At 37.3% G+C, this 23786-nt stretch overlaps 1 protein-coding gene across 1 annotated transcript in view; it reads right to left on the bottom strand.

Moving 5' to 3' along the window:
- The window catches only part of USP37 (ubiquitin specific peptidase 37), a 77313-nt gene that overhangs the window by 11331 nt on the left and 42196 nt on the right, over nt 1-23786 (bottom strand). Inside the window, exons 11-17 of the mRNA XM_052664149.1 lie at nt 22882-23072; nt 21296-21413; nt 20024-20103; nt 16586-16750; nt 15061-15126; nt 12183-12324; nt 9928-10183 (exon numbers count right to left, since the gene is read on the bottom strand). Of these exons, the coding sequence (XP_052520109.1) occupies nt 9928-10183; nt 12183-12324; nt 15061-15126; nt 16586-16750; nt 20024-20103; nt 21296-21413; nt 22882-23072 (1018 nt within the window). The remainder of the gene's footprint in view (nt 1-9927; nt 10184-12182; nt 12325-15060; nt 15127-16585; nt 16751-20023; nt 20104-21295; nt 21414-22881; nt 23073-23786) is intronic.

Raw genomic sequence — 23786 nt, forward strand, 5'->3', positions numbered from 1 at the left:
GTGGGCTGCTGTCTATGGAGTCACAGAGTCGGACACGACTGAAGTGACTTAGCAGCAGCAGCAGTGCTAATGCCACTGCTTCACACGTCCAAACAACGAAGCATGATGTTCCGACCATTCAGTCAGTGCATGTTCTGAGTTCTAGTAGCATATCTCCTTACACTTACATGGATTGGAGGATAGCCAGTAGAGCACCCATTCATCACCATTGGACAATTAGCATCTATTTTATATTTTCTCCTTATTCTAGTGTTAGCCAGAATAAACAGTATAGGTATAATTTTATTCTGGTTACCTGAAATTTCATTGTAATTTTTAATACAGGTAAGAGTGGGGAGAAAAGCAAGGAAACTCCTTCCTTCTTTCCCTTCTCAAACATTTTACCAAAACAAAAACTTTAACCTCAACAAGTTAAGGAAGTTCTCATAAAAAAAAAGTTTAGCCAGTCAGTAAGAATTTTGACTTTACAGGCTTGTTTCATATACACTGTTTTAAAATTAGTGTATGCTCTTTACCTGCCTCTATACTGCACTGGAACCACTGAAATGGTAAATACTTTTCCATAATACAGACAACTCTGACGCTTACAGCATCTTGGTTTTAGACTAAATCAGCAACTAGTCATTTTTTAGTTGAACTGACTTACTGACTGAATTGGAGAAGGAAACGGCAACCCAATCTAGCATTCTTGCCTAGAGAATCTTGTGGACAGAGGAGCCTGGTGGGCTGCTGTCTACAGGGTCACACAGAGTCGGACATGACTGTAGTGACTCAGCATGCATGCATGCATTGGAGAAGGAAATGGCAACCCACTCCAGTGTTCTTACCTGGAGAATCCCAGGGACAGAGGAGCCTTGGTGGGCTGCCGTATATGGGGTAGCACAGAGTAGGACACGACTGAAGTGACTTAGCAACAGCAGTAACTGACTGAATATTTACCATTAAAACTAATTCTGAATATTCATTAAAAGAAATTCAAGATATATTAAGTGCAAAAAGCAGTATGATTCCAATTAAAACATTTTTTTTTACTCCTCCATTTCTGGAGAAACAATCATTTCCAAAGCCTGGAAGGGGTGGCTCTGAAGCATATAAAATCCTGCCTGTCCCTTTGGCCTTAGCTTACTGGACCAGGAATGAATATCTGAGAGTTAACCAGTTAGACCACTTCTGGAAATTTGGAACCGAGACATTCAAAGTTAGTTGATGTTAAGCACTTCAAGTGGAAAAAAGATTTGGGAGTTGAGGCTGCTATTTTAGGAAATAAGGTGAACATTATTGGGGATTCCCTGGTGGCTCAGAAGGTAAAGCATCTGCCTGCAATGTGGGAGACCTGGGTTCGATTCCTGGGTTGGGAAGATCCCCTGGAGAAGGAAATGGCAATCCACTCCAGCACTCTTGCCTGGAAAATGCCATGGACAGAGGAGCCTGATAGGCTACAGTCCATGGGGTCGCAAAGAGTCGGACACGAATGAGCGACTTTTATTACTTTTATTCAAAACATACTCATAAAAATAGGTGACAGAGGCACAATTCTTAACCAATAATTTTCAGCACTCAATGTAGCAATATATCTCATACAATCCTAGAATTACACTAGCAATTAATGCATGTGATAGCAAACAGGTGTAAGAAAGTGAGATGCTAAAAAGCTCAATATACATCTGTCTTCAGAACAAGATTATCAGATGGATACAAAAAACACTTCAGATTTAGAAACAAATAAGACTATGAGATAAAAAACACACTTTAAAGGAACTGGCACAATGGATCAGAGGGGGTCCATATGATAAAAACTCAACATTCTTATACTAAGTAGATCATCTGCTGCTTCTCCCATCCCAAATGAAAGCTGCTGCTTCTTTTCTACATTCTGTATTTCAGTCAAGGGGTAAGTGTCCACCCAGTGTTTTTTTTTTTTTTTTTAAAGACAGAAATCTGGGAGTCATTCTGACTTCTCATTTACCTGCTCATATTAGATAAAGTGTTATTTCCCATCTATCTCTCGAATCCATCAACTGTTTTTTTTCCCAATGCCAAATGTTGGCTCAGGGTACATTAACTTTTGGTTTGGGCTACTGTAATAACTTTCTAATAGTTCTCACAGGATACTTTGGTTCTTCTTTAAATTATGCACTACACTGCAGTGAATTATCTTTTTCAAATACAAATCTTTATCAAATACCTTTTGCTTAAAATTATTCAATAACTTCCTAATGCTTTTGAAATAAAAGTCCAAACTTCTAAACATGACTTTAGGCCAGGTAAAAACTGGAGACTGTGTAACTCTCTAGGCTCATCTTTTGCTTTTTCCCCCCTCAACACTACGTTCTAGCCATGCAGATCATTCTGAACTTTTAAGGTTCATTAATTTACCATGGCCTTTCTCACATCTGGACCTTTGCACACACACTCTTCCCCCCCTCTTTGGTTAACAGTGAAATCTTATTTAACCAGTCTTTCTTTCCCTCTTCAGTTGATTCAGGAGATGAGCAATGTGACGCGCTCCAAATATTTACTGAGAATCAAGCTATGTGCCAGGTACTGCTAAAGAAGCTGAGGATATAGTGATAATTAAGGCAAGATGACCCTTGCCCTGAAGGAGCTAAAGTGCAAAGGCTTGGAGATGAAAATGAGTTTAGCATGACAGACACAAAGAGAGAATATCAGTATGGCTAAAACAGCAGAGTGAAAGAGCGGCAAGGTGAAGACAGGCCATAGTGAGAAGCCTGGATTAAGTGTAATGGCAAACCACAGTAAGTTCTAGGCAGAAGGGTAATGTATGTTTTCAGAAAGATTACGCTGGCAGCTTTGTTCATGAAGGAAGGTCTGTCGTGGGGTGAGAGTGAAGGAAGAGACATTAGGAATCAACTGTAGTGGCCCAAGTAAGAGTTGGAAGATTATAGTTATGAAGATGTTGATAAGTGATTGGATTCAGGATATATTTTGGAGGTATAGTAGACTAGACCTATTGACGGACTGAATATGAGGTATAAACAAACAAACAAACAAAAAAATCAAGGGAAATATATTTTTGGCTTGAACCAAAAAACGGTGGATGGTGATACCACTTGCTGATGTGGTACAAGGTTACTGGGGTGGGGAGTGGCGGCTAAAAATCAGTCAACCAAATGGACATTTCAAGTAGGCATTTAAATATGTAAGTTTAAAGCTTAGGGGAGAGAGCCAGGCAAGGATATGAATTTGATATTCCATCAGTATGTGAGGTTATGGGAACATATGAGATCACTTAGAGAGAGAGCTTTAGAAAAAAAGACAGCTAAGGATAGTGTTCTGGGAATATTCCAACAGTTACAGTTCTGATGAGGAAAACAAAATCAAAACCAAAAAAACCCTAGGATGAATGGTTGCTTTAGTAGGAAGAAAAAACCAGGCAAGAGTAGTTTATAGAAAAAAGTTCATAAAGCTTTAAATGTTAAGGAGGGAGTGGTAGATTTTATGAAATATTGCTACTATAAACTTGATAAAGACCATTTTAGTGGAGTGGTGGGGGTAAAAGCCCACTTTGAGAGCGTAGACAAGAGAATGGGAGATGGTAAGAAAAAAGAGAGATTGAGTAAAACGACTCTTTCAAAGGATTTTTCCGGGAGGGGAGCAAACAAAAGGGGCAACAGCTACAGGGAAACACAAGGTCAAAATAAGATTCTTTAAAATGGGTAATATTAAGAAATAGCAGAGTGATTTAGAAAAATGCATAAGAAAAACAGTATAACAGTATAATTTCAAGACAGTCTTTAGAAGGCACAAGTAGATGAGATCCTGGATATGAATGAATGAAGGGACCGCCTTAAATAAGAATAAGGACATTTCCTCCATAACAAAGATGAAGGCACAGCTTTCATCTGATTGCATCTATTTTCATTGAAAGATCTACAGCTAAGTTGTGAGCCCAGATCATATGTGGAAGGAGAACTATAGATTTAAGACATTATGGAGACCAAGAAAAGAAATTTACTAAGGAACTATAACAGAAGTGACAAGTAGAATTTAGTGCCCATGTTACAATGTGGCTGTGAATTTGAGGAAAGTATAGTCATCACAGTTGTGTGATTTTTCTCCAGCAATCTTTAGCTGCTTGGGTGAAGGTATGGAGTAAAAAGATGGTTGAGCTGGGAAATGGGATTTCATTAGGCAACAGAGGAACGAACAGAGGCAAGAGAGAAGAGAATCAGACTATGGCATATAGGCTGGGGAGGGAAGTGATAACAAAAGGGAGGTGATGAAGAGCCAAAAAGTAGAAGACAATAGACTGGAAGTCTTAATGAGATCAAGTAATTGCTGAAATAAGTTTTTGTTGTTCAGTCATTCAGTCGTGTCCTTTGTGACATGACTTGGACCTCTTTGTGACCTCATGGATTGCAGCATGCAAGGCTTCCTTGTCCTTCACCATCTCCCTGAGTCTGCTCAAACTCATGTCACTAGTCAGTGATGCCACCTAACCATCTCATCTTCTGTTGTCCCCTTCTCCTCCTGTGTTCAATCTTTTCCAGCATCAGGGTCTTTTCAAATAAGTCAGCTCTTCGCATCAGGTGGCCAAAGTATTGGAGTTGCAGCTTCAACATCAGTCCTTTCAGTAAATACTCAGGACTGATTTCCTTTAGGATGGACTGGCTGGATCTCCTTGCAGTCCAAGGGACTCTCAAGAGTCTTCTCCAACATGATAGTTCAAAAGCATCAATTCTTTGGCGTTCAGCCTTCCTTATCCAACTCTCACATCCATACATGACTAGTAGAAAAACCATACCTTTGACTACACAGACCTTTTTGGCAAAGTAGTATCTCTGCTTTTCAACATGCTATCTAGGTTTGTCATAGCTTTTCTTCCAAGGAGCAAGCATTTTTTAAACGTCATGGCTGCAGTCACCATCTGCAGCCAGTGATTCTGGAGCCCAAGAAAATAAAGTCTGTCACTGTTTCCACTGTTTCCCCGTCTATTTGCTATGAAGAGATGGGACCAGATGCCATGATCTTAGTTATCTGAATGTTGAGTTTTAAGCCAACTTTTTCACTCTCCTCTTTCACTTTCAAGGGTCTTCAGCTCCTCTTTGCCTTCTGTCATAAGGGTGTTATCACCTGCATATCTGAGGTTATTGATATTTCTCCCGGCAATCTTGATTCTAGCTTGTGCTTCACCCAGTCTGGCATTTCGCATGATGTACTCTGCATAGAAGTTAAATAAGCAAGGTGACAATATACAATACAGCCTTGATGTACTCTCCTCAATTAGGAACCAGTCCGTTGTTCCATGTCTGGTTCTAATTGCTGCTTCTTGACCTGCATACAGGCTCCACAGGAGGCAGGTAAGGTAGTCTGGTATTCTCATCTCTTTAAGAATTTTCCACAGTTTGTTGTCATCCACAGTCAAAGGCTTTAGCGTAGTCAATGAAGCAGATGTTTTTCTGGAATTCTCTTGCTTTTTCTATGATTCAACAGTTGTTGGCAATTTGATCTCTGGTTCCTCTGCCGTCTCTAAATCCAGTTTGAACATCTGGAAGTTCTCAGTTCACGTACTGTTGAAGCCTAGCTTGGAGAATTTTGAGCATTACTTTGCTAACATGTGAAATGACTGCAACTGTGTGGTAATTTGAACATTTTTTGGCAGGAAATAAAGAGAATAAAAGAATGACATTACTTGAGCTAGGAGGAGAAAAGGGTTAGAGAAAGATATCTGAAATCAGTATTTCAAAGGTGATAGTTACTGATGATGACAAAATCTAGGGAGGTACTTCTCAAACTTTAGCATCAGAATCAACTGGAATCAAAAGAGAGAATGCTGAGCCCCACCATCCAGAGTTTCTCATTCATTAGGTGTGGGGTGGGGGTCAAGAATGGCATTTCCACCAAGTTCCTACATGGTACTGATGGCCTGGAGACATACTGTGAGAACTACTGGTTTGAGTTTCATCAGTTGTCAAGACGGGGAAAAAGAAAAGTTCTTTGGAATTGAGAAACCAGGTGGTTGATAGGGATGTTTAGGAGGATGCTGAGAGCCCTAAGAATGCTGATGGGAGTGGAATGACTGGAAGGTAAAAGATAGCTATAGAAAGAGATAATGTGGCAAAGTCAGAACTTACATGCTTCAAACGAGCAGGGATTTTTTTTTAGGATGAAAGGAGACAAGCAGTTGGAATTGGCAATGGGCAACAAAGAGAAAAACGATCCCATCTCCATGCTCTGAAGTTTCAGGGTATGGAGTGGGGGCGGGGGTGTGGGGAGGAGTCTAAAACAGCTGTTAAAGAATAGTAGGACAATTCATAATGGGAGTTTTTCAAAGAAAAATCGGCCTTGACTAGAGACTAAAGGGACCTAACAACCAAATGCAGTGGGTAACCTTTGGGTTTGAGTTTTTTTTTAAAGTGTAAAAAATGCGTTACAGATAAATGGGAAAATGTATATGTGGGATCTCTATATATGGAATCACTCTTAACATTCTTAGGTATGCTAACTGTTACATTAGAAAATTTCCATGTACAGTCAGGTTGAAGTGTTTCAGGGTAAAGTATTATGATACTTGCAATTTCAAATAGTTCTATTAAAAAAGAAGAGTGTGTGCATGCTCCTTCTCCAAAGATGGCATCCAATGAACCATGCATATAGGTGTTCTAACTCTGTGTAGTCCAACTCACAGTGAACACTTGCAGATCCTCTGAGTGCTTTAAGAAAATGTGACAGAACTGATTCTGTCCTAATTTTGAGCCTATACATTAAGGGCTTCCCTGGCGGCTTAGAGGGTAAAGCATCTGCCTGCAATGCAGGAGACTTGGGTTCAATCCTTGGGTCAGGAAGATCCCCTGGAGAAGGAAATGGCAACCCACTCCAGTACTCTTGCCTAGAAAATCCCATGGAGGGAGAAGCCTGGTAGACTACAGTCCATGGGGTTGCAAAGAGTCGGACATGACTGAGAGACTTCATTTCACTTCATACATTAAGAAGACCTGGCAGATGCCCCTTCTGTGTTCTGGGGAGCCCTGAGCTATCCTTTAAGACATTTGGCTACCATGCTGAAGAGACCACATGGAAAGGGAGAGTCCCTGAGATTACATGAAGAGATGGAAAAGATGAAGAGAAGAGGAGGAGAGAGATGGCCAGGGAAAGGGGACCAGAAGAACAGAGAGGCTATTTAGGTATCCCAGCTGACCCTTCTCACCAATACCACCAAGGTGCCAAGGTGAGCCATCTTGAATGTTACTGCCCAGTCAACAATACAGGGAGCACAAGAACTACCATCTAAGACCAGTCAATCGTAGAATTACGACATATTAAAATAGCTGTTTTAAAGCACTAATTGTGGGGTAACTGTTGCACAACTACACATATACATGGGGGCGGTGTGGAAGGGAGAGGAAAAAGAAAGTGACAAAATGTTAATGAATCTAGGTGAAGGGTATAAAAGTGTGTATTTTATTTTTCAATTTCTCTCCGGACTGAAATTTTCAAAATAAAAACCTTATGGAACCCGTGGCTGATTCATGTCAATGTACGGCAAAACCAATACAATATTGTAAAGCAAAATAAAGTAAAAATTAAAAACAACAACAACAATAAAACTTTATGGAGGGTTTGATCATTCCTTAGAATTATTATTAATTTTTAACATATGATAATGATATGGAAAATATGTTACTTTGAAAAGAGTTCTTATCTTTTAGTGATACTGAAATCCTTACTGATGAAATGATCTAGTATCTAGGATTCACTTCCAAAGGCAGTGATTGTTAGTTTAGTAAGAGAAGGGGACTTCATAAGGATATTTACCATCAAGAGATAAAAAATGTTAAAAAAAGGAAACATCTATATACAAAAATCATAAGCTTTTTGTTTCCAGTTAAATTGAAGGCATACTAATTATTTTGCTTGTATATAAAATTCAAAACTGACAAGGCCCTAACAACCCCAAGAATAAAAAAATAGTTCTATCATACACTAGTATTGTCTTCACTTCCAAAATCCTAGGCTTGACATACTGACACACATTAGCTAGCTATATATAGATATAGATACTAAATCCTTAGTATTTAGTACCAGCAGAAAAAAGTCAGACATAGCCAGAAGGAGAGGCAGTAAAAATTTTTTTACTTAAAAATCTTAAGACACCCATAGCGCAAGCAAGGAGGTTCAGTTCTGTTGTTTGCAGTGACAACTTGAGAAACAACAAAATGTAATAATTACCACAAAAATATTTGTATCTGTATACCACTTAACATAATACATATGTATTATTTAACATTTTATTCCAACCACGTGAAGTACGTCTCATAGCTATCAAGGGGTTAAATCACTTTTTAAAAAATTTATAACTAGTAGGTGGTAGAGCTAAGACTAGACACCCAAGACCTGCTCTCTTAGTTCAGTGGTCTTTCTACTGTTTTAAAGGGATGAACCCAAAGAAGAATGGAGAACTTGATTTATACATTAAAACTTGGTATAAGTTCAGATATGAGAAAATGAAGAAAAGAATTACACAAATTTCTGAGAGAAGTGGTAAGAAAAAAGTGACCAAAAATTGACACAATTTTTAAATGCAGGAATACCAACTTTTCTTTTGATATACACCTACATCCGCTGGATCATAGAAAAAGCATGAGAGTTACAGAAAAACATCTATTTCTGCCTTATTGACTATGCAAAGCCTTTGACTGTGTGGATCACAATAAACTGTGGAAAATTCTGAAAGAGATGGGAAACCTCTTGAGAAACCTGTATGCAGGTCAGGAAGCAACAGTTAGAACTGGACATGGAACAACAGACTGGTTCCAAATAGGAAAAGGAGCACATCAAAACTGTATATTGTCACCCTGCTTATTTAACATATATGCAGAGTACATCATGAGAAACGCTGGACTGGAAGAAACACAAGCTGGAATCAAGATTGCCGGGAGAAATATCAGTAACCTCAGCTAAGCAGATGACATCACCCTTATGGCAGAAAGTGAAGAGGAACTAAAGGGCCTCCTGATGAAAGTGAAAGAGGAGAGTGAAAAAGTTGGCTTAAAGCTCAACATTCAGAAAATGAAGATCATGGCATCCGGTCCCATCACTTCATGGCAAATAGATGGGGAAACAGTGGAAATAGTGGCTGACTTTATTTTCTTGGGCTCCAAAATCACTGGCTGCAGATGGTGACTGCAGCCATGAAATTAAGAGACAGTTACTCCTTGGAAGAAAAGTTATGACCAACCTAGATAGCATATTAAAAAGCAGAGACATTACTTTGCCGACTAAGGTCTGCCTAGTCAAGGCTATGGTTTTTCCAGTGGTCATGTATGGATGTGAGAGTTGGACTATAAAGAAAGCTGAGCACCGAAGAACTGATGCTTTTGAACTGTGGTGTTGGAGAAGACTCTTGAGAGTCCCTTGGACTGCAAGGAGATCCAACTAGTCCATGCTAAAGGAGATCAGTCCTGGGTGTTCATTGGTAGGACTGATTTTGAAGCTGCAACTCCAATACTTTGGCCACCTGATACAAACAGCTGACTCATTTGAAAAGACCCTGATGCTGGGAAAGACTGAAGGCAGAAGGAGAAGGGGATGACAGAGGATGAGATGGTTGGATGGTATCACTGATTCAATGGACATGGGTTTGGGTGGACTCCGGGAGTTGGTGATGGACAGGGAGGCCTGGCATGCTGCGGTTAATGGGGTCGCAAAGAGTCGGACACAACTGAGTAACTAAACTGATCTGAACTGACACCTAAAGGGACAAGGAATACTGTACCACCAGCCTCTGACACTAACTCACAATATTCACTTCTCATTTCTGTTAGAAAAAGAAGAGAAAGAGCACAAAAATATTATAGCTCTATCATACAGATCTATCTCATCTCCCATTATGTAGAAGTCATTTGTTATTATAAAACTTTTAAGACAGTTGTGTCTTATTTAACAGATGTTTATCTTTAAACCTACCGGGCTCTGTGATTGTCTTCGGCTTCTCAGTTTCCACAGAGTCTGGATTTTCAGGCATTTCTTGAATATCATCTTCTGCAAATCCGGTATCAGGGCTGCTGGTTGGTTTATCATCATCTTCATGACTGAGAGATGGTGAGGCTTCTCTTTTACTTATCTCTAAAACAGCTGCTAGCAGTTCCTCTTCACTCATTCCGTCAAATCCCGAGTTTTCCAATTCAGATTTATCAGGTTCTATTCTGCATGATTTTGAATCCTAAAGAATAGAACTGCTTTTAGAAGAAAACAGAATGCCTATAAATACAGCAATCTTAGAGTTTAAAGTGATATGTTTTATTTCTAAAAAGTTTCCTTTCCTTTTTCTGGCTGTGCCATGTGGCATGTGGGATCTTAGTTCCATGTCCTCTGCAGTGGAAGCGTGGAAACCTAACTACTCATCTGCCAGGGAATTGCCAAGTTTCCTTTCTTTGATGTTTTGGGTTAACAACTAATAACGAATAAATAAAGTCACTGGAAAGCCTAATTTTCTTTTAATTCTTTATGTATTGACTACATATAAAGATACATGTTTACTTGCTTGATTATAATAAATGTTAAGTACACTCTTAGTATACATTTGGAAAATACATAAAAATAATAAAATAAACTCATTCAAAATCCACCACTCAGAGATATGTAAGTGTTTTTGGTATATTTTTTCCAGATATACATGGATCACACTGTAAATATTATGTCGCTATACCTAACATTCTTTTTAAAATGTGGGTAGCTCTCATTCCTTTTTTTTGAATAGATGAAAAAAATAAAAACTATCAAGATTTTATAAATATTTATAAGTTATTTTATGAATAAATTTCTCTGATTTCTGGGAGAATTTTTCACTTTGTCATTTCTCACTCAAGGTCAGCAACCACAAACTACCTCTAACTTTAGACAGGAAACAGTCTGAACAAAAAATAACTACTGAAATAATTGTTATTTTACTGAAATGAGGTTTAAAATCAGTTTCATGAGATGACGCAAACTCCTAAAAAAGCTTATATCTTCAAAAACGTTAATTATCATTATTTTGTGTCAAGACTGAAGATGCTGTAAGTTGTATCTTCACACCCATCAAACTTTTAGATTACCTAGTTGGCCTGTTGATGTAAAATATTTACTATGGTTCCCTCATATTAATAATTAGTATCAAAATAATGCAAGTAATTATTTGAGGACCTGGTGGCTCAGATGGTAAAGAATCTACCTGTAATGTGGGAGACCTGGGTTCAATCCTTGGGTCTAAGATCCCCTGGAGGAGGGCATGGCAACCCACTCCAGTATTCTTGCCTGGAGATTCCCCATGGACAGAGGAGCCAGGCAGGCTACAGTCCAAGGGGTCGCAAAGAGTTGCACATGATTGAGTGATTAAGCACACACAGCAATGTAAAAGTAGCTCTGAAGATTAATATTAATAGGAGGAAGCTATTTATTTACAACCACTTTCATTTCTTAAAGTATCAATCTTGGAAGCAACCTAAGTTTCTACTGATGGATGAATGGATAAAGAAGATGTGAAGTGAGTGTGTGTATAAGTGCTCGTGCACACACAAGATGGTACATTATTCAACTATGAAAAAACTATGAAATTTTGCCATTTGTGACATCACTGAAGGACCCTGAGGGAGAGAAAGATAAATACTGCATGATTTCACTTAGATGTATAATCTAAAAAAACAAACAAACAAAAAAACTAAGCTCACAGATACAGAGAACAGACGGTGGCTGCCAGAGGTGAGGACTAGAGAGTCAATGAAATCAGTGACAGGGCAAAAAAGTACAAATTTCCAGTTATAAAATAAGTCATGGGGATGTAATTTACAGTTAATAATATTGCATTGCATATTTGAAAGTTGCTAAGTACATCTGAAAAGTCCTCACTCACTAGAAAAAAATTTTTTTTGGTAACTAGGTATAGTCATAATGTTAAATAGATTTCTTGTGGTGATCATTTTGCAATAAATATACACAAATATATCATGTTATACAGCTGAAATTAATCTCATGTTTTATGTCAATTATACCTCAATTAAAAAAAAGCCTCAATTCACGTTTAAACACACAAGTTTTGCAGCTACAAACAGCATACTCTTAAAATTGTTTGAACAAGTGCATTAAGCTTACCATCTATTGTATGTATTTATTAAGTTTGCCGATGTTGCTTATGAAAGGCATTTGTTTCTACAGTCAAGATATTTTGATAAGAAACCACTTACCTTTTCCAGCTCCTCCTGCTGCTGTTCACTGCCTGACATTTCACAAAGCCTCTGGCTAAGGGCCACAGAGCGTTTAAGCTCATCTTCACTGTCTGAATCAAGGCATAAAGCCAAAGAGGTCTTGGATTTGAAGGAGAAATTCCTATTATTTAAGAGAAACAAACAAACAGACAAGTCTATGTAAGTGATAAGTAAATATCTGTCCTTGTTATTTCTTTGAAGTATAAATATCAAAATAAAACAAGGTTTTTCCATTATGGAGAATGATTTAACAGAGGGAAAAAAAAATATCAAAAGAGGTATATTTAAGCATTACCTTTGCCCTACTCCAAAAGAACCATGCTTTGAAAATCAGACAACTCTTATGTTATTTTATATTATCAGTAAACCAATCACTTTGTGCCTTTTTTCTTTTAATGATCAACTCCAAAGAAGTTTGTTACTGTCTTTATAAAGCAAGTACTCTACTGAATGCATGCAGACATAGCAATGAATATATGTTTTTGACAACAGAGTGTATGAGGACTAATTTTTGCTCTTTAAATTAACAGTAACATTCCACTTATCCATTTATATGCACATCCAACTTCTGGCAACCTCTACCTTCTAGAACACAGAGAATCAAAAGGTTAAAAAAAAAAAAAAAGGCTTCTGAGGAAGGCAGTAGTTTCTAAGCTCATGAACTTTACTGTTTAGACAGGGACCCTTCTTCCCCAGGAAAAGGTGAATAAAATAATGTAGCAAGTTCATCAAGAAATGAGAGCTAAGAAATGAGAGAGAATAACCACCAAAAGGACAATAAAGAACTATAAAGTAATTTAATGTAAAGGCAAACTGTCTCATAAGAATTAAGAGCCTCTGAGGGCATTACCATATTAAAACACAGTGTAATAATGGATACTTACAATGCTGGTTCTAAGTCATTACAATATATTTAAATTATCGTCAGTGTGTTTCATTTAATAATATAAGGAATTCTACAAGGTTACAGAGATATAACCATCTAAAATGGTTAAAACATTTTAAAGATTAAAATTAAAAAGGCAATGTTTTAAAAGGCAAGCTTCAATCATATAAAAATTCATTTACTTGGAATATGAAATATTATTTTTCAATGATACTAGATAAGTAAGGTGTTACTGTGTTGTCTTCTAAGTGAGCCAAAAATAAACTAAAGGAAAAAGTGGTAAAGGTAAAAAAGCACAAACTTTCTTTGATGAAGGTTAACATAAATTCATATGCTATACTAAAAAAAAAATGTCAAATGGAAGTTAGAAAATGCAATAATCTAAATGTGAAAACTATAAATAAACATATAGAATGATGGCATCAAGAAATAAGAGGCCACAGTGGAAACCAGGAGGATGTGTAGCAATGTAGATCAAAGAAAAGAGGCAAGTGGTCAGCGATAAGCCCAACCATGGTCTTTGGCTGAGAGCAGTCAGGGTATCACTGCACTTCAGCCTGAACACTTGAATAGCCTCCCAATATGTATTTAAAAAGAGTTTTTAATATAACTTCGAAAAAGCCAATTAGCCATCTTAATTCTTCATTTCTGATTCCATGCTCACCAAGCAAAACTGAACATACCATTTATTTATTTATCTATGTACTTTGCTGAAGGAGGGTGACACCTGGCTACTAATATACCAGGGTCAAATGTGACAAAGAATATTACAGAAGAACCAATGGTATTTTGGTTCATAATTCAGCCTCTTTTAAGTTTGATCGGCATGACAGGTCTTCTAGGGCCTAGTCATCTTTATTGACCATCTCTCAAATTCTCACACCAGTAAGACCCTGGAGAACAGATTGACCATGCCAAGTATAATGATGCCCAATGAAACCATCTCTTTCTTGAAACTATAGTGATTTGGTACATAAAGAGTGCATTCCATTAATAGTTACTATATTCACAGAAGGCAGCTTGCCTGTAGTAAGGAAAAATATTCATCCTGTAAAGGCATCACTTGCTCACTTTCTAAGCAGCCAAGTGGTATTGCTCATTTGTATCTTGAGAACGGGCAAGAGTATTCATATCGGTACCATTTCAGATTTCTAGTCAGTTAGTCATCTGGTTCTAATTGCACTGAAAAATAATTAACAGGAGGAAAAGAAAACAGCAGTTCCCAAATGTCATTTTATGGTTATATAAGCACCCCAAAAGCCCTTAAACAACAAAAGTGTCTCTTTTCTAAAAGTACTTTGGGACATCAAATCTTTAGAAAAATTAGTTTTAAAGTCAAATGACAACCAAGTCATTTAGAAATGTCTAATCAGGAACTGTAATTCTAGTCAAATCACTGAGGAGGTATATTAAAAAAAATAGATTTGTCTCCTTCTTGGACAAACTTCTGGTCTGAAGCAAAAATATATAAAATATTTGTAGAATAGCTACATTCTAGCATGTATTTGTTTTCCTGTCCCTTTTCAGAATGGCTCCAGTTCAGTGTCTAAGATAAGAAGTCCCACACTAGTTAGCAACAGGTGAAAAGATATTTTGAGATCTCCATGTGTGTATTTGAAGAATGGTGCTTTTTATACCAGTAAGGGTTACTTTAACCCTTCAATCCTAAAAATTCCTTGTCATCCGTCAATTTCTGAGTCGTAGGACGGAAATATTACATACAAAAGATGATCTAAGAAGTTTAAAAGCAAAATTTTGAGAGGATCATCAGAACTTGCTTCAGTGTTAAAACTTGATATACCCTAATTACAGTTCAAAGCAGATTTAGGAAAATTTCAAAATATAGTAATGCAGAGCAGTTATCATGCAAAAAGAGAAACAATATGAAAAGGGGAGGGGATAATCCTGGAAATCAGGGTAAGCCAAATCCTTAAAAATACAAATTTTGGGTACACAAGAAATATAACTCACTTTGAAGGTGTAGAAGGGCTGGTGATGCAGGAATTCACCATTTGAGAGGCTTTCAATGGTCTAGAACTATCAGAAAATTAGAAAATATATAATGTATATAATTACATTACTAAAAAAATATACACTTAACTTATAAAATGAATTATCCTGTATTACAGTCCCTTATATATCCTCTTGAAAAGCAAACAACTATACTTTTCAACTAATAATAGAGGCCAAAAGAGAAAACAAAATACTTTCTCTAGGCTTTGCCTTATCTGATGATCTAAATAAATAATATTGGAAATGAAGTCAAATACTGATACAACAGGAAAAGAACAACTTGGGAAATTCTCTTTGTCTCAGTTCTTTTAAGCAATAAAATAGTAACAGCTCTCATTTATTGAGGACTTACTAGATGTTAGGCACTATAAGAATTCATACATATTACCTCATTTAAAGTTCACAACTACTTTTATTTTCCCTTCAGACAGCTCAAGGAATTTGTCCAAAGTCTCAAAGGTATTAAATTGTACAGTCAGAGAGCCCAGTTTCAGGCCTGTGATCGTAAAGAGCCTTGTCTACTGGTATGAAATGGTAATATTTCCAGAAAGAGTACTAGCTCTACCAGTAGAGGGCAGTTTGCATCAAGCAAAGATATCCATTCTAAAGAAAGGCCGTAAGAGAATATCCAGAAACACTGACTCTCTGGGAACATGTTATTGACTCAGGGAGGCGTTCAGTGTAAACCTATATGATGTAGAATATATTTCAAATATTAATCCAAAAGGGAAATAATTTTTACAAAACTTCATCAATTCATTTTAGCAAATGTTTATCACTTAGTGTGTAAGTATAAAATGGAACTACAACATATGGCTCAAAGTAATGCAAGTATGCAGAGGCAAAAGCAACATCTGAAGAAATCTTAAGGTTTTCCCAGGATTCATGATGATAAAATAAAAAGTTACTTCTTTTCTCATGGAAAAATTTTGAGGCACCACTGAAGTTCTTTGCTCAAACTGGTAATAATACTTTTATGGAGACACAATCTATTTTAAAGGTCCCAGCATAATATTTAATATACTGTTTCTCAAGTTTGCATACTTCAAAGAGTCAGCAAAGACATTCATTAAAAATACTGATTCCCCAGTCCTATATCAGATTTGCTGAAACAGAACTTCTAGGCAACAAACACAGGAATTGGTAATTTTAGTGTTCAGGGGACTCTTAAGACCATGCAAATTTGGTTTGTATTCCTCAAATGTATAAAACTGTCTTCCAGTGATCTAAAAGAGTAAGGAGTACTCCCTAAAAAGTAATTTATTATGAAAGGCAATTAATGCGCATTGAAAATTGGTATTAAAGCATTTTTTCAATTACTTAAATCACAAAGTAATTTAGCACAGGATCCTCAAATAAAGCAAAATTAAAATCTTCTTGGTATGATTTTACCTGGAGTTGTGTTATCTAATTCAGTTATTCTTCTGATCAGATAGTAAAAGTCTTTCTACTTCAAAAGGGAAAGAAATTCTCAAGGACTTACACTGCCATCTGTGCACTCCAACCAAGGTTAAAGGGTGGTTTCGTATTTTCAGTGCAATGAGATGAGAGGGTCAGGTATCTTGGAATGATGACTTGCTGCCCAATCTTGTTGTTAAGTGAGAGAGCAACATTGAAGCTGTATCGTTTCAAATGAAGTATGAGGATTCTGAAAAACAGAAGATGATGACACTACTAGTTCGAATATAACAGAGGTAACTCTTTTACAGCTAAGAAGAGATCACTTAACTAACTATGTTAGACAGCTTTTGATTTGAAGACTACAATAAGCCAAACTAAAGATCTGTCAAGGAACATTTACTGAATACCTGCCATGTGCTGGGCATTGTGCTAGATACTAAGAACACAAATAAAAATAAAACACAGGCACTGGGTAGTTTATTAATTGAGAGGTTTGGGTAAAATAATGTTACTAGAAAAAATACAAAACATCAGTTCAGTTCAGTCCCTCAGTCGTGTCCGACTCTTTGCGACCCCATGGACTGCAGCACGCCAGGCTTCCCTGTACATCACCAACTCCTGGAGTTTACTCAAACTCATGTCCATTGAGTCGGTGATGCCATCCAGCTATCTCATCCTCTGTTGTCCCCTTCTCCTCCTGCCTTCAATCTTTCCCAGCATCAGGGTCTTTTCAAATGAATCAGTTCTACGCATCAGGTGACCAAAGTATTGGAGTTTCAGCTTCAGCGCCAGTCCTTCCAATGAATATTCAGGACTGATTTCCTTTAGGATGTACTGGTTGGATCTGCTTGGAGTTCAAGGGACTCTCAAGAGTCTTCTCCAACATCTCAGTTCAAAAGCATCAATTCTTTAGCGCTTTATAGTCCAACTCTCACATCCATACATGACCACTGGAAAAACCATAGCTTTGACTAGACAGACCTCTGTTGGCAAAGTAATGTCTCTGCTTTTTAATATGCTGTCTAGGTTGGTCATAACTTCTCTTCCAAGGAGCAAGCATCTTTTAAACCAAAACATATCAGACAAGAAAACTTATTTTAAAATACTGTATTGATACTGGGTCAAATCCTTAAATTATTTATTTCAGTGTTATATAGTTTGTAAAAAAATGGGTGTCATATAACCATAAGGGTCTACCCTATAGCTCAAATGGTAAAGAATCTGCCTGCAACACAGGAGACCTGGGTTTGATCCCTGGGTCAAGAAGATCCCCTGGAGAAGGGAATGGCAGTCCACTTCAGTATTCCTGCCTGGAGAATCCCAGGGACATAGGAGCCTGGCAGGCTACAGTCCGTGGGATCGCAAAGAGTCAGACACAACTGAGTGACTAACATTACTACTATATAACCATAGATGGTAATTTAAGTGTTAAACAGCCCTTATATTTGACAGTGAAAAATTTTTTAAGATGCCTTTTGATGAGAACTATTCTTATCTCTTCTCTAGAGAAAAGAGAGAAAGAAAAAGTTTTCTCCACATTCAAAAAAAGTTCTATAAGATGTACATGCCCAGTCTGGTTTGTGGATCTGAAAAGGCTTTTAGCTCCGTGGTGTTTTTAAAATTACTACTGCAGTAACAATTTTACCTCTAATAAAGAATATAATCACTGTTTAACGGACTAAACATATTTCACAGCCCACAAGAATACTTTAAAAATTGAATTTCAGAACACCTATGGGAATAATGTTTATGGAAAACTGTTTCCTTTCTTACTGTATATACCTTCACCAAAGAAACAACAAAGTCAAAAATCTGTAAACTGAAGTTACTGACTGTATTTCTGTTAAAAAGTATGCAAGAATTCATAGCCTTCAAACTCACAACTTGAGAGAGTACAAGAATCCAACTGATGTGAAGAGACTAAGATGAACGTCAAATGTCAAATATTTGACTAAACTTTCAAATGATCCCACCAAAATAAAGGGTAATATAAAACAGTCAAATTATCACTCATCTGTAAAGCTGAGGTGGACTACAAATGAACAGATTTGATAACGATATCAGGGCCTTCAAGAATAAAACAGACTGATTTAATACTGAAATGAACAAAAATAGAGCAAGTCCAGTAATTAGGATTTATGACACAAAGGCCTGACTGATTTCCTTAGTGACAGCTGGTAACAATCAATCCTGTTTAAGATTTATTCCCCTGACTCTCTTGCCTTCCCTGATGGCTTGGGCTTCCCTGGTGACTCAGACAGTAAAGAGTTACCTGCAATGCAGGAGACGCAGGTTCAATCCCTGGGTTGGGAAGATTCCCTGAAGGGAATGGCTACCCCCTCCAGCATTCTTGCCTGGAGAATTTCATGGACAGAGGAGCCTGGCAGGCTACAGTCTACAGGGTCACAGAGATTCAGACATGACTGAGTAACTAACGTTCTCTTGCCTTAAAACACTCACAAATAGGAAAGAATAAGTCTCTTAAGGAAAAAAAGACAGACTATGGTCAACATAATACTGCTATGATTTAGAAAGCCATTTCTTTAAAAGAAATTCATTTTCTAGAAAGGCACAGATACAGAATGTAAAAGAACTAGTCCCTAGGGGCTGGTTCCAGAAACTCCACATTCACTCATAGAAAAGTGAAGCTTCTAAAAGAAAGTAAGGCACTCTGAAGGCAAAGTGCCACATAAATAATGTTAATAATAATCTTGTTTGTGGTTGAGATCTGTTCTTGGGAAGAACTGAAAGCTGTTCTACAATCATATGATACATTTTTAAACTAGTTTGGCTTTATGTTTATACAGATTAATACAATATAAATTAATTTCCTTCCTAATTCAGAATTCTTGAATTTCAAAAAGCTTCAAAATCTCTTGAAGCTTTTCCTGTGGATCTTTACCCCTATTTCTTAAGGATTTTTTGTTTCAGTTTTCTCTAGGTAATGATATCTGCCCCAAACTTTGGTCCTTTTAGAGCAGTTGTTCTTAGTGGGCTGTCACCAGAAGATTGAGTTCCATTATAAGAAAGGGGTAGAGTTATACCTAACAGACCAGGAACTCCGCCAAACTTACCAACTTACCCTCTGAAAAAAAAGAAAGCACAAATTGCAAAAAAAATTACTTTTATTTTCACACGCACATGTGTATGTGTCTGTAGCGTATTTTTATTGAAGGTCTGGGGTTAAGAGAGGGAAATTACAGCATGACAGATTTTAACTGAGTGTTACACATTATTGAATTAAAATTTTACTTTACTATCTCATTTCTGTCATTATTCCAAAATCTCATCAGCCTCATCCCCTTGTTGCCAACTTCTTGGGGCTCTCAGGTTCCCTCTTTTTCAACATTCCAAATTCTCTTCCTTTCTTATAGAAGGGAATTCTAGCTTTCCATTCTCTATCCTCTTCATGTCTTAGCTTTGCTAACCTTCTTTACCAATCCATCTGATAAGCCTCACTTATGCACTAATATTTTTCAGTACTTTAAAGAAGAAAAAATGAAGAGACAATTAATCTTACCTGGGTAGCCTGTTAAATTTGTGCCTGACAAGAGCACATTTTCCACCACATTTCTCACAGGAATACTCAAGTTCTTCTGCCTGTTAAAAAGACAAGGGGGAAAAATTCCAGTTTAAATTTTGTGTCCAGAATCACAAGCCTTACTAAATTAAGACCTAATCCTCAAAATATAATGTAACATATGCCCTGTTTCACAACTTATAATTTCCTTTTTTTAACCATGGAAACAGCTCAATTTATGATAGTAACCACAGTAGCAGATTTCCGATGGATATCTTTTCCCCATGGATACACAAGAATCACTGCTAAGAGAATATCCAGATTTTAACATTTGGCCATAGCAGAGCTAAGATCACCTTCAAGGTTAGGTGGAGTTCCTGGTCTGTTACGTGTAACTCTACCCCTTTCTTATAATGGAACTCAATTTTCTGGTGACAGCCCACTAAGAACAACTGCTCTAAAAGGACCAGTTTGGGGCAGATATCATTACCTAGAGAAAACTGAAACAAGATATCCTTAAAAAATGGGGGTAAAGATACACAGAAAAAGCTTCAAATTCTATGATAACAACAGGAATAGTAAGGAATGATTAAAAAAAAGAGAAGCAGAGTATTTATCTCTGAGTGGAGCTGAATTTTCATCATTTCAAGAACAGAGTTTTTTTTGTTTTTGAATCTCAGAGTGATAACCTTGCCTATTTAGTACAACAAAACAAGAACCACTATTATATAGACTAAAGGTGATCCTGGCACATTTCCATCAATATAAGGACTACTACACAACAGTTCAATTATGTCCCAGAAAATTTCAGAATATCTATGGCAGTGAATCACATATGCAAATATTTATCTATAGCTCTACAGCTCTAAAACAAACATGACTCCCCCTTTCTGTTTCTAACAAGGCACATATAACCTAAAGAAAAGCAGAGTATTTTTTCATTCCTCAGATCTTTGTATACTAACTCAGTGCCTCCAATTTTGATTTGCATTACCCAAATTTAGCATGTGTCACTCTGTATTATGTTTCAAGGTTGCCTAAAACACTTGCTGTTGAGTTAGATGTATAATCCACTTGAGCAATGAATTTTCTTCTACAGTCAGTTAACAACTGTATCTATTAAGCTTTTAAAAATACTATTTATAAATATTTCTCATTTGTTTCCCCTGCAAGTGTTTTGTCAAACTCTGCCTTAAAGAAAGCAACTTTAAATACAATTATCTATGATATATAAAATTTAGTTATGTGAAAATACCAAAAGACAGTATTTACTCTAAAGAAAAGATCAAGGGAATCTTGAATTGAACGAGGAGGGAGTGGCTTTTTCCTTCGAGGAAGGTCAATGGAGAGGTCATTAAACTGTTCTCTTTTGGGAATAATCTCTCCACATCTGCAAGAATAAAAGAAGATAAATGTAAGAATTCAGAAGCCTAACTGCAATACTAAATAAAAATATACTTCAGAAACACTGTTCCCCCAAAGAATTTCTTATGACTAGGCTTGAGAAGGGGCTTAAAGTGTGGTGCTAGTGGTAAAGAACTACTTGCCAATGCAGGAGACATAAGAGACTGCGTTGGGAAGATCCCCTAGAGGAGGGCACAGCAACCCACTCCAGTATTCTTGCCCGGAGAATCCCATGGGCAGAGGAGCCTGGTGGCTACAGTCCACAGGATCACAAAGAGTCAGACATGATTAAAGTGACTGAGCAAGTGTATGCAGGCATGAGAGATAAATGCTGAATTTTAGATTTTTTTATTTTCCCAAACCCCACATGCCCCTAAGCCAGTGTGCCCCAACTACTGAGCCCGTGCTCTAGAGCCCGAGAGCCACAATGACTTGAGTTCTCATGCCCCAGCTACTGAAGCCCACACACTACAGCTCATGCTCCACAACAAGAGAAATCACTGCAATGAGAAGCCCATGCCTCACAACTGGATAGTAATCCCTGCTCTCCACAATTACAAAAAAGTCTGTGTAGCAATGAAGACTGAGCGCAGCCAAAAATAAATAAATAAAATTATTTTAAAAATAATTAATATAAACAGAAAGAGAGAATTTGCTCACTCTGCCTATCTACTTGAGCTGGACATCAGTAGTCTCCTATTCTGGGATTGGTACTTACTCCGTTGGCTCTCTAGTTCAGGTCTTGGAACTGTGCATGTGTGTTCAGTTGCTTCAGTCGTGTCCGACTCTTTGCGACCCTATGGACTGTAGCCCACCGGGCTCCTCTGTCCATGGGATTTTCTAGGCAAGAATACTACAGTGGGTTGCCATGCCCTCCTCCAGGGGATCTGGAGGGACTGAACCCACATCTCTTGCATTGCAGGTGGATTCTTTATTGACTGAGCCACCAGGGAAACCCCCATGTATAAACAAGATTAAAAAGCATTGCAAAAATTAAAAATAATTTATATTTTAAAGTATTTTATATATAACACATTTTTAATAAAAACAGTTTGGTTCAACAAAATAAACAACAAATAGGAGGGGGTCTTTTCAGGGCATGGGCACACACAAAAAGGAGAGCAAAATTAACCAGTCAGTCAGCACTAAAGCATTTAACAAACTATTTAAGTTCGCTTTAGTTCTCACCCCATCACGCATTTTCATAGAGAATAGAGATAATGAACAAAGATATTTATATTCATGTTTACCCATGACACAGGAATGAAGAATTACACTCTTCTAAAAGAGTTTGGACAGAGAAATCTAGAGGGCTACAGTCCCAGTCCATGGGGTCGCAAAGAGTAGGACACAACTGAGCAACTAACACTCTCAGAGAAGAGTTTTAGTCACTTGCCATAAAGAATTAAAAGGGAAAAGATGTGTTTTGTTTTTTTTTTTAAGAAATTACTTACACTTTACAGATGATGGAGTGCTGAACTTCAAACTCCAAATTAGTAATAACAGGGCAAGTATATACTCTAGTAGCTGAAATATCTGGTGAATTTTCTTCTCCAGGAACAGGTTCAATCTTCCAAGTTTTATTTAATTTTTCCATATCTTCTTTCAGCTGGTCTAAACACTGACTTAAAAATTCATGAGCATCCTAAGAAGGTATAATATCCTTCATCAGATCAAACCATTTCTTGCTACAATAATAGGTTAGTAACATTGTGATCTATAAGACTAAAGCACTTGGAAGTCAGTAACATGTGTGGAAAAAGGTCAGATTAGTGCTTTAGGGTACATATTTTGTGAAAAATGACAACAAATGATAGATTTTATGTTCCTAACTATAAGTTAGATTAGCATGACTAATAAGCGAATCATTCCTTCATTTGTTTTCAAACAAAGAGTGATTTTTCTAAAATAGCCTTTGTAACTAAAATAGTCTAAGGTCCTACAATGGGGCAAATCACATCGATACTATTAAAATGATAAAATACACAGAGTCATATTGAACCTTACTGGAAGTCCTCCAACCTGTAATGAACACATGTATACAAATCTCATTTTAAAATAAAATTGGGATTTCCTTGGTGATCCCGGGGTTAAGAATCTGCCTGCCAATACAGGGGAGATTGGTTCAATCCCTGGCCTGGGGAACTAAGATCCCACATGCCGGGGGGCAACTTAAGTCCGTGCATCACATCTATCGAGCCCGCGATAGAGAGCCTGTGCTAGAGAGCCCGTGCTCCACAATAAGAGAAGCCATCACAATGGGAAGCCTGCGCACTTCAACTTTAGAGTAGCCCCTGTTTGCCATAACTAGAGAAAGCCCACTCGCAGCAACAAAGAACTTATGCACCACAACATACAC

This window comes from Budorcas taxicolor, chromosome 2 (assembly GCF_023091745.1).
Source record: "Budorcas taxicolor isolate Tak-1 chromosome 2, Takin1.1, whole genome shotgun sequence".
Classification (NCBI taxonomy): domain Eukaryota; kingdom Metazoa; phylum Chordata; class Mammalia; order Artiodactyla; family Bovidae; genus Budorcas; species Budorcas taxicolor.